The sequence below is a fragment of the Biomphalaria glabrata genome, chromosome 10 (assembly GCF_947242115.1).
Source record: "Biomphalaria glabrata chromosome 10, xgBioGlab47.1, whole genome shotgun sequence".
Taxonomy (NCBI): Eukaryota; Metazoa; Mollusca; class Gastropoda; family Planorbidae; genus Biomphalaria; species Biomphalaria glabrata.
In genome coordinates this window covers 15313198-15332066 of record NC_074720.1, presented here as the reverse complement: position 1 = coordinate 15332066, position 18869 = coordinate 15313198, and the positions used below count along the sequence as shown (strand labels likewise).

The 18869-nt window shown below is 34.4% G+C and overlaps 1 protein-coding gene across 3 annotated transcripts in view; it reads left to right on the top strand.

Moving 5' to 3' along the window:
* LOC106069895 (phosphatidylinositol 4-phosphate 3-kinase C2 domain-containing subunit beta-like) overlaps nucleotides 1-18869 on the top strand; it is a 52964-nt gene that overhangs the window by 29059 nt on the left and 5036 nt on the right. For 2 of the 3 annotated variants that reach the window (XM_056043764.1, XM_056043763.1), the window contains exons 21-35: nucleotides 734-900; nucleotides 1468-1575; nucleotides 2178-2270; nucleotides 3118-3247; nucleotides 4078-4214; nucleotides 6013-6182; nucleotides 7299-7482; nucleotides 7659-7765; nucleotides 9805-9930; nucleotides 10499-10574; nucleotides 11301-11437; nucleotides 17423-17528; nucleotides 17797-17881; nucleotides 18030-18148; nucleotides 18305-18427. In XM_056043764.1, coding sequence (XP_055899739.1) covers nucleotides 734-900; nucleotides 1468-1575; nucleotides 2178-2270; nucleotides 3118-3247; nucleotides 4078-4214; nucleotides 6013-6182; nucleotides 7299-7482; nucleotides 7659-7765; nucleotides 9805-9930; nucleotides 10499-10574; nucleotides 11301-11437; nucleotides 17423-17528; nucleotides 17797-17881; nucleotides 18030-18148; nucleotides 18305-18427 — 1868 coding nt within the window. The remainder of the gene's footprint in view (nucleotides 1-733; nucleotides 901-1467; nucleotides 1576-2177; nucleotides 2271-3117; nucleotides 3248-4077; nucleotides 4215-6012; nucleotides 6183-7298; nucleotides 7483-7658; nucleotides 7766-9804; nucleotides 9931-10498; nucleotides 10575-11300; nucleotides 11438-17422; nucleotides 17529-17796; nucleotides 17882-18029; nucleotides 18149-18304; nucleotides 18428-18869) is intronic. The other variant, XM_056043765.1, reaches the window with a different exon arrangement.

Genomic DNA, 18869 nt, shown 5'->3' with positions numbered 1-18869 from the left:
TTTTTTTTTACTCATCAGTAAAAATTTAAAATGTTAGGAATGTCACTGAACATTTCAGCCCCATTTGGTGAAATCATAAATTATCACCTTGGGATATGTTTTTCTGTGTGACATAAGAAAAAATACATTATTCTAATTTTACTGAGACCACCTATATCTCTATAACTTGCAAATAGCTCAATCTAAAGCTCTATTCTACTTCCGAAAACCTAACTAAAATCTATTGCTGTAAAGACGCATCATAAAAATGAGCTTTCCCTAAACATTAGATTAGCTAAACTTTAATCTTATATTCAGTAAATGATCTTACTTAGACCAAGGAGATCATTAGTTAATAGTTAAATAGCTGTATTTAAAAGTATTTTTTTTTTGTATGTAGAACTTGTGTGTTTGTGATTTAATCAAACTCGTAGATTAATTTTTTTTTACAAAAAGTTTCATGTTAAAGCAAAGTTATCATTTTGTGATACACTTTTCACACTTTACTTTAGATAGTAAAGTGAGAGCATTTTATGGACAAGATTTTCTTGATGCTTGCAGTAACTAAATTTGGCTTCTTCCATTAATATTGGTCATTACCTATTCTTCCTACTTTATATATTAATTGATTTGAGAGATAGATATTTAAAGAATAATAAATAGATCTATTACTTGTAAAATTTGATTTAAAAAGTGGAAAAAAGAAATCGGAAAAAAAAATTCAAGTTTGATTTGAAAAAAACTTCCATCACAGGTCCTGCACCCCAGGATCGTTTTTTTAAACGCCGCTATGAGCTGATGTTTGCTGCCTTGGCAAATGTTAGTGGGGACACTCTTTATCAGGAATTCAAAAAGCAGGAAGATCTTTTAAAGATTGTGACCTCAATAGCTGAGAAAGTCAAGGTCTCAAAAGAGAAAGATGTAAGTTTTAGTTTCGTTCTAAAATTCTGCCCTAGTTTTATGGAACAGACCATCTCAATCATTTTATCAAGATGTCCAAGATAAATTTGTTTATTCTATTAATGTTTTATGTACATGTTTGTACACATGGGTGTTGGTTATATGTATATGTGAAAAAATATGTTACATACAGTACCTCTAAAAATTAATTGGATTAAGATTACTTTGAAACCATGTTTTTATTGCACACTGATGAGGGGGTATATTCTCCTTTCTGTCTGTCTATTTAAGCACATCTGCTCTTGTTCTGAAATATTTGTAGACATAAAATGAGCTTCTAAACATCCTACAAGATGAACATACTTTGGTTGCATCACATGACCTCACATTCTATTTTGTTCTTTGGGTTGTACATTGCAAAAATTGATGACCTAATTTTAATGAAAATATTTTAAGTAGCATAAATTACTAGTCATTTTGATGTCATTGAAAATTGTCAAAATTGTTTTCTTTTGCTTGTAAGTATTGATAACAATGATGCATACTTATATATTGGTAATTATGGAGTTTCTTTTTGAATGCTTTCAGGCTACACTGAAAAGAGAGTTAGTACCACTTTGTGAAATGTTGGAGCACAAAGGGAGAATACTGCTACCCATAAATCCTAGTGTTGAGGTTGTGGGACTTGACATGAAGGTCAATTTAACTGTTTTGTAAAGATTAGTGTAAAATGTTTTACATGTTTCAGATGTTCAGAGTTGAAGATAGTTTACTTCCTAGTCCAAACCTCCTGCAGGACGACGGGGGATGGGAGCGGGCTGGGTTTGAACCCAAGACCATCGATAAATCCAAACGACAGTCCAGTGGGCAAAGGCATGGCTGATCTTAAAGCACTTATGGAATAAAAAAGGAATAACAATATTTATTATAATGAAATTATTAACAGTTTCTATTAGTACAACAATTCTGGAAGTGATGATTATATGTCATCATTTCATCTGGTGTAATGAGGATAGATACTAAATGATGGCGCCCATCCCTCTACATACATGACCACAGCCAAGCACCTCTTCATCTGTTTGCTAAAAATAATATTGTCTAATGAACATAGTTGAAACACTATGTAACAGTTTTATAGGATCAATCATAATTCATCTCCTATGTAAGATTTTCAAGCTTTAAATTTTCTATCACTCATTTGTTTCATTTTATTACAACTCAATGTCATGTATAGACTGTGTAAGTGAACAGTATAAATGATGCTATGCCTTGTAAAATGTCTGGTCTCTGTATTTCAGTCTTGTTCTTATTTCACATCCAATGCATTCCCTCTGAGGCTGGTCTTCAAAAATGCTAATCCAAAGGCTGATTCACATTATATTATATATAAGGTAATAGGATTGACATAGCATAGGTTTTACATATCATTCTTGTAATTTAGTGAAGTTCATAGTATTCTATTTTAATAACCATAATACACATGAAATGGTGACATTAGATTAGAGTTGTTAAATGTTCCAGCTGGTAGCCAATGGTTGTTCCAAATGTTGTTTTTTTTCGAGAATACAATACGAAAATGTCTCCTAGTCCTCCCTGATTTAATATTAGCAAAATTTTAATTTGGTTTGTCAATATCCACATAACACACATATAAATTAAATTGTAAACCATGGGTCTCAGAAATAAAGCAAACATTACATTAATAGCTTTAAGGACAACGAGGTGTTTACTTTTTCTTTTTGTTTACCTTGTGTAATATGTTTAAATTTCAAATGGCTCACTCATTTACTAAACAGCCAAACTAAGCCTATCCTTTATAAGACCCTGAGGGATGAGACATTCTTTTATTTCTTAATGTTTCCATTAATTAACTCTTTCTCTCTGTAATTATTTTCCACGTTCTGACAGAATTATTAATTTTGCTCATATATATTCCACTACCACTAATTTAGAAAAATAGAGCCTTTTTTAGTCCTTACTCTTTAAAAACATCTCTTTTTTTTTGTAAAAACACAATCAAAATGACAAAAATCTGTATTTTTTCCATAAGGAAACTACTCAAGATTTATTTATAACCAATTAAAAGCATTTTGTAAGGAAAGATAACAAAATAACTGACTTTTTAAGCATAGAGGATAATATCGCTGATTAGGCTCCATAATGGGATAAAATCAACGATGATATTAACGGTTAGGAGAGAAAGAGTTAAAAGTAATTGCAATGTATTGATACATTTAGGTTGGGGATGATCTTCGGCAAGACATGCTGACACTGCAGATGATACGTATCATGGACAACCTGTGGCTACAAAAGGGTTTGGATCTCAGGATGATACTGTTTGCTTGTCTAGCTACTGGACCCAAGAGAGGTGAGGAATTGAACATACAAGATTGGTATTAGTTTTAGTATATCTTAGAACTGAAAATAGGGTGGCTGCCTGGTCTTGCGGTATGTGCGCTGGACTGTCGTTCTGACTTGTTGATGGTCCCGGATTCATATCCTGCCAGCTGCCATCCCCCTTGTCCTGTAGGAGTTTGGACTAGGAAGTAAATTATCTTCAACTCTTAAGGAACATTCAAAACACGTACAACATTTTACAAACATTTACAAAATAATCTGGTATCGGGCTTGAACTAGTGAATGTACTCTGATGAATTATGAGAAAACATTATTTAGAAACAACAGATACTTGAATAGAAAGGTTTAGCAACATGTAATTAATAGTCAAAATCTGCTCATCCGTTGATGTTGAGTGATAGTGCTGTCTTGCTGATGAATCTAATAGTTCATATCATGGTGGGGTACAGCATTTCAATTCATTGATGACATTTCTGTAACCAACATTAACTTCTGTTTGACAAAGTTGGACATTGTATTGGTCTTTTAACATCATGTAAATCATAGTCCTCAAGATGGGAGTCTTCTTACTTAAGATTCCCTAAAGATCTGTACAGCTTTTTAAGGGAAATTTTTCAATTGAGACCATTTGCAAAATTAGTACAAACTTATGAACAGCATAAAGCCTTGTATATAAAATGAACATTCAATTAAAAACAATTGAAAATGTACAAGATTCACATATGTTAAAACATTTGCATGTATTATATGGAGAATTAGAACATAGTTGATGATCTTTTGGTAAGAAGATAAACATCTACAAACTGGTTGCAGAGGCTCATCTTCTTTTGGTCTCCTCAGGTATCATAGAGCTGATCACAGAGTCTGAAACCTTGAGGAAGATTCAAGTGAATTACGGCTTGACTGGCTCTTTCAAAGATCGACCAATCAAAGAATGGCTTCAGAAGCACAATCCTACAGAGTTGGAGTATAAAAGGGTAAAAAGCTTGTTATTTCATTAGCTAATGCCTTGGCTTTTCTCATTTCATTACAAGTCTTCTAGGCACTTAATGGACAGACAATGAGGTCTAGTTCATTTCCATGTTTCTTAGTTGAAAGGGAAAAAACTGTTGGCTTATATGATTGAAAAGAACTACAAGGTCCATGGCTGTATAAACAAAGTCAATGTCATGTCTAGTCTTATATAAATGTAGCATTGTTTGTGAGAGTGGAAATATTTAAATGTTTTTGTTTTTTTTAAATCTCTCAGCCTACATACAGAGTCAGTGAATTATACACTGAAGTAACAAATCTTTGAACTAGATTGAAGCTTAACCCTTTCAAACCCCATCCACAGAATAAGTTTAGAAATCTGAACAGTGAATAATCCTTGAAAAATACTAATTAAAATGTAAAAAAATAACAACAAAGCACAATAATAATTTCTTTAAAGTCTCAACTTGATTGAGAATGGCTGTGTGAGAAATAACGTGTACAATTATCTTAGGGGACAAAGCCCTAAACATTTAGCCATATCTCTCAATACTAAAGAATTAACTTCCTTTGTCAGTATTGAAAAATAATTAATTAATTGCCAGTAATTAATTAACTAATCGGTTAATTTATTTATTGATTCATGTATTGTCTTTGCAAATGAATAATTGTTTAAAGTTTCAACTTGATCCGAGAATGGGTGTGAGAGAAATAACATGTTCAAATTTTTTACAAGACAGACAAACACATTCAATTGCTAAAAGGTGTGTAATATTAGTACAATCTGACAATAATGTAGTTAGACTGACTAAATAAGAATACCACATTAACTTTTGACTCTTTTTTCAAGAATTCTTTCATACTGCTGTTTCAACTTCTTATCTTCTGGTCAATGTCTCTAATTGAAAATTCTCTTGCTATTTAAAATGCAATTTTTGGGGGGTTATATAAATAATTTAATAAATGAATACAATTTAAGTAATATACATCTACAAAGTGTAGGCTCTAGAAGGTACGTTCCCAGATGCCCGACATTGCATCAAGTCACCTCACTGATGGTGAAAAACGAGTCTAGACAATCTCTCTCTCTCTCTCTCCAAACAAATAGAATATAATACTTACATTTCATTGACCCTTCGTTCAGGAGGTCTCCTGTCAACTTGATCATTTATTCCAAGCCATTGATTGTGAGTCCTTGACCCATGCTAGTTCCCACTACTTGTAGGACCCAAGCTGAGAGATAGGAGGTGGTGGTGGGGGGGGGGGGGGGCTGGGTGTTTAGTGAGCCTCCTCTTCACATTGGATGTTTGCTCACTTGAACATTCTGTGGAACCCCCCACAGGAACTTAGCCTGTTAGCCTGTCAGTCTCCCCTAAATGATATATTTACAAAAGTGACTAGTTGAAGCTGGTATAAGATACCATATTTACAAAAGTGACTAGTTGAAGCTGGTATAAGATACCATCTTTAGTTATAGTCTTCTTTACTTAGTACAGTAAGAACCTATATAATTGTATACTTTTAATTATATGACTACAAAAAATTATCTTCAATAAAATTACTTTTGATATAAATTTAGTTCACCAACTTTTGTATTAGTTGTGTGTGTGTTTGAAAACTTCATTCTAACTTTTGTATTCTGTGTGTGTGTTTAGGCTGCTGAAAACTTCACTCTTAACTTTTGTATTCTGTGTGTGTGTTTAGGCTGTTGAAAACTTCACTCTTAACTTTTGTATTCTGTGTGTGTGTTTAGGCTGTTGAAAACTTCACTCTAACTTTTGTATTCTGGTTGTGTGTGTTTAGGCTGTTGAAAATTTCACTCGTTCCTGCGCTGGCTACTGTGTTGCTACCTATGTGCTGGGAGTTTGTGACAGACACAATGACAATATCATGTTGAAGCAGTCAGGTCACATGTTCCACATTGACTTCAGCAAATTTTTAGGAGACGCTCAGATGTTTGGCAGCTTCAAGAGGTAATTAGACTAAAACTCCTCTGCCTTAATTAAAACAATAACAATAATTTTGTGCTTTTTACTATCTTGGTAAAAGTAAAAGCTTTGGGCTTTTATTCTGCAGTCATAAACAGAGCAGACATAAACAAAGGAGTTGTGTTTTTCCCTCATGATTGAGTGTTTTTCCCTCAAGATTGAGTGTTTTACCCTCATAATTGAGATTAGGTTTATTTTTCTGGCCTGTAGACTATTAAATGAACTACTGAATCCAAGGAATAAATAAGTTCTGCCAAAGAAAAGGTTAATGGTTTGGTTAGATACAATTGTGTTTGATTGTATGCTTTGTTGAGCAATGGTGTCACTTACAAAAAAGCAAAAGTAAAAAGAAATAGTTAATTTTAATAAAGGCCTAAAGAATCTTTCTGTACTAAGTTCTTGCGCCATTAATTCACATTTTAAATATTTAGTCTGCAAATTTATATTTTTGGGGATGCATTTCTTTATTAATTTCATTCAATACAAATCATATTCAGTACTTGATTTGAATAAAGTGGAAGTGATTGATCATGTCATTGACCACAATATACTCACAAACATATTCACCATAAAATTTGTTCCTAATTACCTTAATTTGTATGAAACTTTCTATTTTTCCTCTAAAGTATCTAAATGTCTCTCTTTTGTTTTCTCATTAAATTATTGGTTGATAGTAACTTGGAGAAATGTGCCTTCAGTAAAACCTTATAACCCACCAGCAAAAGATGTTCTCTCATTTTGAGGGTATTTAAAATATAAGCCTGGAAAGCCAGACTTGGACAGTTGTAATTTGTTTAGCGTGTCATTTAACTTCCATAAAGAAACCTTAGTCTCTGTAGTTTCTTCATATTGAGCTGTGATCAGAGCTTTTGAGCTGGTTCCCACTGTGTTTATCTTTGGTCCTAGTTATTTATGTAAACATAAGTTTATAGAATACAATGTAGAAGAGAGTTGGTACAAGCATTTATGGGAAGTTATATAGTTATTAAAGGCATCTCTACTGATAAGTAATAATAAAAAACTTCTTTTGAATGATCCTTACATTACATCAGTGAGTTATTATGTAAATTCATGTGTGTTTCACTACTTTAAAATGACCAGAGACAGGGTGCCCTTTGTTCTCACCTCTGACATGGGCTATGTCATCAATGATGGAGGCAAGCAGGGTCATAATTTCCAGCACTTTGTGGATTTGTGTTGTCAGGCTTTCAACATCCTGCGAAATCATGCGGATCTGTTTAGAAGTCTGTTTATACTGGTGAGTTGTTTGGGTCTGTTTATACTGGTGAGTTGTTTGGGTTTTAGTAGAATCATTTTTTTTATGTTTCCCATAGCTGATACAGTCTCAACCTGAAACCAGTAAAGATTGTATGTTTGTCTTCTATTTCTTACAACTGGCAGAATAAAGCTAGTACTTAAATAAGAATGCTAGAAATTATTGTTGAGTGTTTTGTTTCACAGATGATCAGATCTGGGATACCTGGTGTCAATGAACGAGCTGTCCAGTATGTCCAGAATGCACTCCTTCCTGGACAGACAGATGCCCAGGCCACAGCTACATTCACTAGGTATGACAATTGGACACATTCATTTTCACAATCAGTTGATATTGTAAGAGTGCTGATATTACTTTAAACATTTCTCTCATGCTGTTAGTTTGTTTCCCCATTAGTCAAAGTTTATCCCAACATTATAAATCCACCAACAAATAGAATTATGTACATGCAGTTTTAGTATACTCATTGCAACCAAATTATTGTTTTGGGGTTCTGAGTAACCAGATTTTAAAATGTGATGTGCTCACTTGGAAAATTTCAGCTCCAACTTAGACTTAGACTTAGGTCCTCCCGCGCCGTTCGGCGCATTGGGCGGCAAGCTGTCTCCATAATGATCTGTCACTGGCAATGTCTGAAGCCTCTTCCCATCTGGTGTCCACTGTTCTGAGGTCCTCCATGAAGGTGTGTCGCCAGGTAATACGAGGACGTCCCTGTTTGCGCTTTCCTCGTTTTGGCTTCCATGTTATCGCAACTCTTGGTGTGCGTAATTCATTTTGACGTAGAACATGTCCCGCAAACCTCATGCGACGCTCAGTCACAACCTCACTAAGTGTTCGACTCCCAGTTCGGCAAAGGATTTCCTTGTTTGAGATCCGGTCTGTGTATCTGACTCTTAAAATCCGTCTCAGCCATCTCTGTTGAGCCACATTTAGTCTTTTCTCAATTTTGACAGATGACTTCCACGTCTCACATGCATATGTAGCAGTTGGAATGACGATTGTGTTGAGAAGGTGTATTTTTGTCTCGAGTCCAATGGCTTGGCTAGTCCAAATAGGCTGCAGCCTTTGGAAAATGCTCCCTGCCTTTCCTATTCGGCACGCTACATCATGGTAAGCGTCTCCATCATTTGTTATGATGCTGCCAAGGTACGTGAACTTGTCCAGCTCTTCAAGCTTTGACTCGCCAAGTCTGACGGGGACACCCTTTGCCTTATATCCCACTCGCATAATTTTAGTCTTATCCAAGTTTATGCGGAGGCCAATTTTGGGTGCCTCTCTGTCTAGGCTCTCCGTCATTTCTTGAATGCATTTATTTGTAGCCCCGAGTAGTGCAACATCATCAGCAAAGTCCAAGTCCGTCAATCGGAGTTGTTCATGCCATGGAATACCAAAGGCAGTCTGGTTCATTGCTCTCCTCATTATGTAGTCGATGGCTAGGAGGAAAAGGAAGGGAGATAAGATGCACCCCTGTCTCACACCTGTCTCGATTGTAAAAAACTCTGTTGTTCCCTCTTCTGTTTTAATGCAGCAACTAGACTGACTGTAAAGGTGTCGTAGGATCTGGACGAATTTTTCTGGTATACCGTATTCTCTAACTATTTTCCATAGTGATTCTCGGTGGACACTATCAAACGCTTTTTTGAAGTCCACGAAACTGATCGTTAGCCGTTGTTGGTACTCAAAACTTTGTTCTATGATATTTCGTAAAACGAAAATCTGCTCTGTACATGATCTGCCTCTTCGGAAACCTGCTTGTTCTTCTCTGAGCCTTTCATCTACAGACTGTTGAAGCCGTCTCAACAAAACAGTGCTGAAAACTTTGCCTGGGACAGAGAGGAGAGTAATGCCCCTCCAGTTGTTACAGTCTGCCAAGTTGCCCTTTTTTGGAAGCTTTACAATCACTCCCTTTTGCCAGTCCTCTGGGACTTTTGAAGTTCGCCAACAGAGATTTAAGAGATCAGTCATTCTGTTAACAATGCACTGTCCCCCATATTTTAGCATTTCTGCTGATATCATGTCTAGTCCTGGTGCTTTGTTATTATTTAGCACTGCAATGGCCATGGTAACCTCCTCAGCAGTTATTGGGTCTGTTTTGACCTTGAGATCATTGTCTGGAGAGGGGTCCTTGAATATGTAAGTTATGTCTGGCGACAGTTGGTTAAGGGTCTCTTTAAAGTGCTCTACCCATCTTGCATCCTGTTCTTCTTTCAAGGCAAAAGCAAGGCAAAACTTTGTTAACGAAAGAAGAACAGGATTCAGCTCCAAACTAGAATAAAATAAAATACTTGTTTGGCTTGAAATGATCATTACATTTGTTTGTGTGTTTTACAGGATGATTGAAGAAAGCATGAAGTCAATGTTTACACAATTCAACTTTTTTCTGCACAATCTGGCCCAGCTGAAATTTTCTAGTCATAATGAAGGAACTCTTTTATCTTTTGTGACCAAAGTGCACAGGTAGATATTTACCTGCTTAGAGGATGTTTTAAAATACTGATAAATTTGGGTAGGTAACCCTTTCAGACCTTTCAATCTATAAGGCAGATGATGTAAAGCTCAACTGTTTCTATTGCTGATGGTTAATGAGGGTGTCTTGTGGCCAGCACAATTACCTTTACTTCCTCAACATGTGTAAGATACCCAGTTGAGTGGACATGGGGGGGGGGTGCTCTAATAATCCCAATGTTTGAAATTCCAGTCTTCACTGAGATTCAACTCTGGATTCCTTAGTTTGGAAGCTAAGGGCTTTTTAGTCACGATTCCCTTTGATAAATTTGATAAAGACACACACCTTGAATCCTGACTGACACAGTAAGCTTGTAAAGTTGTAAGTTGCCAGATTGCTTCTTTCAGTTCATCTCTTAGGCTCATCTGTGTCATGGAGTTAGATATTAAATAACACAGTTAACAAAAATGTATGGTAATTCAGTAACAGGAGGTGAGGCTGTAGACTATGGAAGAGTCTAGCCATAACTTCAAATGTTCCCTAAATAGAACTAAATGCCTTGAACTATTTCCCATGCAGCAAAGACACAGATGGCAGGATTACAAATGTTGTCATGCACAGCTACCAGAAGAGATATACTCCAGATAAACATTATGTAAGTGTAGCCTTAGTTTGAGTAGATCAACACCTAGAGAGAACTAGTTTTAATTGAACATTATTCAAGACTTCATGATATCTAGGGATTTTGTAAGATGGAGGAAAATGAATTATTAAGGGCTGTTTTTATTAATAAAAAATAAATTTTATCTACTTTAATAAAAGTGCTTTATAATTAAAAATAAATGTAATAATAATAATATCTTACATAGTATTACATTCTTTAACCAAACCTCAACCAGAGTGAAGGAACAGGCTTCATAGTGTTTGTTTGTTTTTCATGTTTTGGATGTTCCTTCAGATTTTCAATTACCTCCTAGCTCACGCCACCTGCAGGACAATGGAAAGGGGGGGGGGGTGTTTGGCAGTGGGCAGGGTTCAAACCCAGGACCATTGAGATGTCCAGAGCACACAACATGGCAGGCATCTAAAACTCTGATGTATTAGCATTCCAAAGTGTTTTCCTTCATGTCCATTCTGACTAAAGAAAACAATTATTGCTTAGCTAACATGCTAACATTTGAATAAAAAAAAAAAATTGAACTGATTTGTCTTGCACTAATTGTTTTTAAACTGATTTGGTTTGCACTATATGTCTTTAAACTGATTTGGCTTGCTCTAATAATCTTTAAACTGATTTGGCTTGCATTAATTGTATTTAAACTGATTTTGTTTACACAAATTGTCTTTCAACTGTTTTGGTTTGCACTAATTGTCTTTGTAGATCTTCATCCTGCTGATTGAGAGAGAAAACCAGAAAGTGCCAATGTATATATTTCGCCACTTCTCTGAGTTTGTTGAATTTAGAGATAAACTCAATGAAATGTTTCCACTAGTCACATGGCCAAATTTTTCTACAAGGTGAATTCAAAATCTGTTACATTTAATTTTTTTATTTTGCCAGTTAGGTCTTTATTTTTTTGTCCTCATTCATATATGTATATACGAAACTCAAATTAGCTTGCCAAGACATTATCTTAAAAGCAATGATTGAATATGTATTGTTTGTCTCAAATAGTTTCATAGATAACCCAATACATTTCAAAACTAGTAGAGATATAACAAACAAAGTACCACACTATGTTCCACACAATGTATGACATGTAGCATACCATGTACCACACTATGTTCCACACCATGTATGTCATGTAGCATACCATGTATGACACTATGTTCCACACCATGTACGACATGTAGCATACCATGTACCACACTATTTATCAGACTTTCTTTGTGATTTAAAAGACACACTTGAATAAATGTATGAAGATGTTATTCAAACAAAAGTAAACTAATAGCTATTATTCATAACTCACACTTGTCAAACAATGATCACAAAAGTGACAAAAAGTCTTGAAGAACCTCTACATTTTGTAGAATTCTATTTGTATTGTAACAATACAAACTCATTTGTCTTCTTTTCCTGGTATCTGTATTTTTTTTTTCTATAATGTTTTTTAATTTTATCTTCTTCTTATCTTATATAATACAGACGTTACTTCAAAAAAGAAGATGATTACGTCCTACGCGTCATGCATTTAGTCATGCATATTAACCAATGACTTAAATTCTGCCAAGTCACTGGTTTTCCTGGCTAACTCAGGCAACCCATTCCATGCTCTAATAGCACTAGGGAAGAAGGAGTATTTGTACAAATTTGTCCTAGCATATGGGACGAGGAATGTGCCTTTATCTTTGTGTCTTTCAGAGTATTTTATTAAATTTTGTTTTTGTATTTGAAGATTATGGTTCAGTGTTTTATGTATTATTGCTACTTTACTTTTGAGTCTTCTGTCCTGAAGGCTTTCTAAATTTAGTGATTTTACTAAAGGTGTTACTCTAGTCAAATGTGAATATTCGTTTGTTATGAATCGCACTGCTCTATTTTGTGTCTTTGTACACTGGCAGTGTACGTTTTTCAAAAACTTATATAAAAAAAAATATTAAAGTTTTTTCTATTTTTTCTTTTGTTTTCGTTTAAGAACATGTTTGTCTACGTTTTGCCACGTGCTGTTTGACTTTTACAATTGCGTTTTAGTATTTTATTGAACTTGAAAGTGACAACATTGTCAAAAATTGAAAAAAATGAAACCTGTTCGGAAAATGTAAGTAATAACACATTTATATAAATATTTTCAAATAAAACTACTTGATTTAGAAACATAAAGTATCCTAGTATTATAATTAATTAATAGATTTAACATTTATAGCGTGGTCTTTTCAAATTTTAATTTTTTGTAACGTACACTCCCAGTGTACATGGCAGGATATGCCACTGTAGGAATCGATTACTGATATATGAATCGAAATAAATCAAGACTTCATTTAGAACATAGATATGTTTGTTTTAACCAATATTATCATATATTATTGCTATACATAATAGATACCCTTATAATTGCGAATTTTAGAACTAATAATGATGATTATAAGGTTATTATTTGAAAACATATAAACAATAATATAATAATTCCTTTTATATATTTTCTTTGTTTTGTTTTATTTTACTTCATGCAGTTCTCCTAGGCTATAGTATTTTAACTGACTACTTAGAAAAATATTTGTCCCATTAGCAAATTATAATCCTATTGATGTATGTTTTTTTGAAAAAAAAATTATAATAATAATTATAGATATTTATAATATTTTTTTAGGGTCTCAAGTAAATATTAACAGTTCACAATGTCATCATTAAGAATCAAGATGAGAACCTGATATCTAATAGTAAATAAATGAATTAGACAAAAGCATGATTGAGTTTCAATGACATTAGAATCTTATAATTTGTTATTAGGTCCTTGTGTTATATCATAACATAATATGTTTACCTCTATGACACCGTTATTTATTATGTATACTTATTTTTACAATTTAGTCACAATTTAGTATAGCTAATTAGCAGAGCTAATATCACAAGGGAATTGAGTCTATTGACTTTATCAAAGCTAACAAACTTGAAAATGCCAAAACTATGACTGCGACCCAATGAAAAGAATTCGAAAAAAAATGGAATTTATGATTATTACATAACTGATAAGCATATGAATATACGAATATATGAATATACCAATATATAAAGTATGTTTGGTTCAACCGCACTTCAAATATTAAAATCTTTGCTTATGGACATGATCTTTGAATATCTCACTATTGTAGTATTATTTGTTGTTGTAAAAAATGTAGCTGGATAGTACTGGTTAGTACCATATAATGTTGTACATTTGATGCCTATTTTTTTACTATATTGTTATAATTTTTAGTAAAAAAAAAAGCATTAAAATATACTTTTTTTGCATTAAAATGCTTATTTGTGTGTTTTTCAATGTTATTAACTAAACTGTTTTCACTTAAAGATTGTAAAAAAAAAAATATTATTTTTTTTATATAATGTTCCTCACGGGGCCACTTCCTGCCACGTACACTGCCAGTGTACATCTCACAGAATCGTTACTATATGGAATTTTTCAAAAATTCTTTTTGCAGTGTCTTAGTTTGACCGATAGAAATTGATATTTAATAGAAAATTTATATTTAATGCAGTAATAAAGTTTTGGTAGTTAATGGGTTATATAATACAGACGTTACTTCAAAAAAGAAGATGATTACGTCCTACGCGTCATGCATTTAGTCATGCATATTAACCAATGACTTAAATTCTGCCAAGTCACTGGTTTTCCTGGCTAACTCAGGCAACCCATTCCATGCTCTAATAGCACTAGGGAAGAAGGAGTATTTGTACAAATTTGTCCTAGCATATGGGACGAGGAATGTGCCTTTATCTTTGTGTCTTTCAGAGTATTTTATTAAATTTTGTTTTTGTATTTGAAGATTATGGTTCAGTGTTTTATGTATTATTGCTACTTTACTTTTGAGTCTTCTGTCCTGAAGGCTTTCTAAATTTAGTGATTTTACTAAAGGTGTTACTCTAGTCAAATGTGAATATTCGTTTGTTATGAATCGCACTGCTCTATTTTGTGTCTGTTCTAGTTTCTTAATGTTTTCTTGAGTTGAGGGGTCCCAAACAGAGGATGCATATTCTATTATTGGCCTAACCAAGGTTAAATAACATTTTAGTTTTATGTTCTTATTTGATTTATAGAAATTTCTTTTAATAAATCCTAATGCTTTGTTTGATTTTTTTGTAGTTTCATCAATATGTGGATTCCATGACAGTTTTTCATTTATTATAACACCTAGGTATTTTGCGTTTTTAGTCTGTGTTACTGGTTTGCCATGAATAAGATAAGTGGAATTAATTTGTTTTAGTTTTTTTGTTACTCTTAACAACTGACATTTTTCTGGGTGGAAAGACATGCTCCAATTTGCTTCCCATTTCTGTAATTCATCTAATTCTCTTTGTAAAATATCTGTGTCTTGTGTTGTTTTTATTGTTCTATATATTATGCAATTGTCTGCAAATAATCTGACTTTTGTTCCTGAAGTAATGCAATTTGGTAAATCTTTTATGTAAATTAAAAATAGTAGTGGACCCAAGACTGTTCCTTGAGGTACACCTGAGTTTACTGTTATCGGTGTTGATTTAGAACCATTTATTATTACAGTTTGTTCTCTCCCTATCAGAAAGTCTTTAATCCACTGATGCAGTGGACCATTAATGCCGAAATATTTTAATTTTTTAAGCAAACTATGGTGGTGAACTTTGTCAAAAGCCTTAGAAAAATCTAGTAAGATAGCATCTATTTGTTCACTATTATCTAAACCTTTTGAAAAATCATCAATTAGTTGTGTTTCACATGATCTATATTTCCTAAAGCCATGTTGGTATGGTGTGAGGACATTATGTTTGTCTAAGTGGTTTATGATGTTGCTACATATTATGTGTTCTAGGATTTTACATGTGATGCTGGTAAGTGATACTGGTCTGTAGTTTCCTGAGTCAGATTTTTCTCCTTTTTTAAATAGGGGGGTGACATTAGCTTCTTTCCAGTCCTTTGGTACTCTGCCCTGGTTAAGTGAAGCCTGAAAGAGTATTTTGAACACTGGGGCTAGCTCATTACTTAGTTCTTTGAGTAATCTAGCTGGAATACCATCAGGTCCAGAAGCTTTATTTGGTTTGGTGTTGGCTAATAGTTTTTGAATTCCATTTTCTTGTACTACTATATCTTCTATGTTGTCTACTTGGTTCAAATTCAGTAATATGTCTTTGTCTCCTGGGGCTGAGAATGCTGATGCGAAGTATTTGTTTAGAATGTTTGCTTTAGTTTCATTATCATTATGTATTATGTTATGTTCATCTTTTAATGGCGCTACGCCTTTTGTTTCCATTTTCTTAGACTTAATGTATGACCATAGGTTTTTGTTGTTATCTTTAGATATTACATTGTTTATGTATTCACTCTGCAGCTGTCTGCTTACTTTTTGGGTTAAGTGTTTAATTTTTATATACTTTTTGTAAACTCTTTCTGCATTAGTTTCTTTAAATTTTCTATATAGGTTTTCCTTCTGTTTACAAAGCTTCTTTAGTCTATTATTAAACCAGCATTTATTTATTTTGTTTGATGTGTATTTAGTTGGTATATGATTTTCTATAATGCTTTTAAGATGGTTTTTAATGAAATTCCAGAGGTCATCGACTGGTTGGTTAATGTCTTTTTCTAATAAGAATTTTGTTGAAAGTTTAATGCAGCTTGGTGTAGTTGTGTTAGGTTACATTTATTCCAGAGTAAGATTTTTCTTTTGGGTTTTGTATTGGCTACTGCTTTTATCTGACTGTGTATTTTTATGATCTCATGGTCTGATAGACCAGGGATAATATCATAATCAACTACTAATCCAGGATAGCTAGACTTAGACTTACTTAGACTTAGGTCCTCCCGCGCCGTTCGGCGCATTGGGCGGCAAGCTGTCTCCATAATGATCTGTCACTGGCAATGTCTGGAGCCTCCTCCCATCTGGTGTCCACTGTTCTGAGGTCCTCCATGAAGGTGTGTCGCCAGGTAATACGAGGACGTCCCTGTTTGCGCTTTCCTCGTTTTGGCTTCCAGGTTATCGCAACTCTTGGTGTGCGTAATTCATTTTGACGTAGAACATGTCCCGCAAACCTCATGCGACGCTCAGTGACAACCTCACTAAGTGTTCGACTCCCAGTTCGGCATAGGATTTCCTTGTTTGAGATCCGGTCTGTGTAACTGACTCCCAAAATCCGTCTCAGCCATCTCTGTTGAGCCACATTTAGTCTTTTCTCAATTTTGACAGATGACTTCCACGTCTCACATGCATATGTAGCAGTTGGAATGACGATTGTGTTGAGAAGGTGTATTTTTGTCTCGAGTCCAATGGCTTGGTTAGTCCAAATAGGCTGCAGCCTTTGGAAAATGCTCCCTGCCCTTCCTATTCGACATGCTACATCATGGTAAGCATCTCCATCATTTGTTATGATGCTGCCAAGGTACGTGAACTTGTCCAGCTCTTCAAGCTTTGACTCGCCAAGTCTGATGGGGACACCCTTTGCCTTATATCCCACTCGCATAATTTTAGTCTTATCCAAGTTTATGCGGAGGCCAATTTTGGGTGCCTCTCTGTCTAGGCTCTCCGTCATTTCTTGAATGCATTTATTTGTAGCCCCGAGTAGTGCAACATCATCAGCAAAGTCCAAGTCCATCAATCGGAGTTGTTCATGCCATGGAATACCAAAGGCAGTCTGGTTCATTGCTCTCCTCATTATGTAGTCGATGGCTAGGAGGAAAAGGAAGGGAGATAAGATGCACCCCTGTCTCACACCTGTCTCGATTTTTTTTACAATCGAGGATAGCTAGACACACTAATAAATAAATTTACTTTGACAAGTCAAAATTTTTATTGATCATGTCATTTAATTTCTTGAAGGCTTGTGATTGGACGAAGCAATATAAGACCAGTTGCAGAAAGTAGGAAAACAGAAATTGTTAGCTTTATTAAGTATCTTCGTTCTTTGTCAGCGGAAATTTCAGAAGTAAGTAAAAAAAAAAGGAGCACTAATTTATTTGTTTACTATCATAATGTTTCCATTGTTTAACATTCTTGGTTATGAAGAGAAAAAATCTTTCTCTCACTACTTCTGTATTTGTCATTCCATTAAAAATCATCAGTTCATTGAAGTTAAAATGTTAAAAACCTACTTCAAACATTTTCTCATAAACCTAATCAATTTAGTTAGATCATTAGAAATATTTCACACATCCATTTTCTCCTAATGTTCAACACTGTTTTTCATCTGTCAGTGTGATCTAGTATACACGTTCTTCCATCCCATGTTACGAGATGAGCAGGAGGCAGAGAAAAATAAACAAGTTACCAAACTCAGGGGTAGGTAGAGAAAAATTACTAGATGAAACATGATTGTGAACTTATATTCTTTCATAACATAGTAATTAGTTTAAAATGTGTTTCTTAGGAATTCATTCAGACATCTACTTGCCTTACCAATCTTGTTTGAATTTTATTTTTATGTCAGAACCGAATGTACAACATTTAAACAATGCTGGTAACACTGGGATTAAAGGCGAGATAAAACTGTCCATCCAGTACAAACGAGATGCTCTTCAGGTCATGGTCATGCATGTCCGAGGACTGGTCAGTCATTTACATTTTTTAAAAATAGACTTTTACTTCTAGAAATAAAATTACCGTTTAATGCAAAAAAAATTTGTAAGATCTCCATATTTTTAAATATTTTTTCTAGTACTGGTCATTTAAAAATGGTCTTAAGATAACTTTTGGTGTCCACAGTCTGAGGCCTCAGAATTACCCAGCCCTTACGCCAAGACCTACTTACTTCCTGACCCTGAGAAACAGACCAAACTGAAGACAAAAGTGGTGAAAAACACCACCTGCCCAACTTTTAATGAACTGGTAGGTGCACCAATCAAATGTCTTTTATCTTTTTAAGGAGCTCATCTGAATTTGTCTCAAAAAATCTAATCTTCTCTCATCAGCCCCTAGAGGTGCTGTGACAATTCACGTAAACAAATCCCTACACTGTCAGCGACTGTTCTTAGTAGAATATCAAGACAGAGGCCTGTCCATTCTTTGACATCGTCCAGCCAGCTTTTCTTTGTATGACCCTTTCTTTGTGCTTCCTCCAGTGGACTTGAAGGATGAAGTGACTCATGTCTTACACTAGGACCAAACCAGCTCAGCTTTCTTCTCTTTACAGTATTGAAGAGTTCCTCCTTTTTGCCAGCCAAAGTGTGACTTGTACAAATACAAACTCATTTGTCTTCTTCTCCTGGTATCTGATACCCAGCATTTTTCTGTAGCATTGAGTCTCAAAGGCTTGAATTCTTCTTTCAGC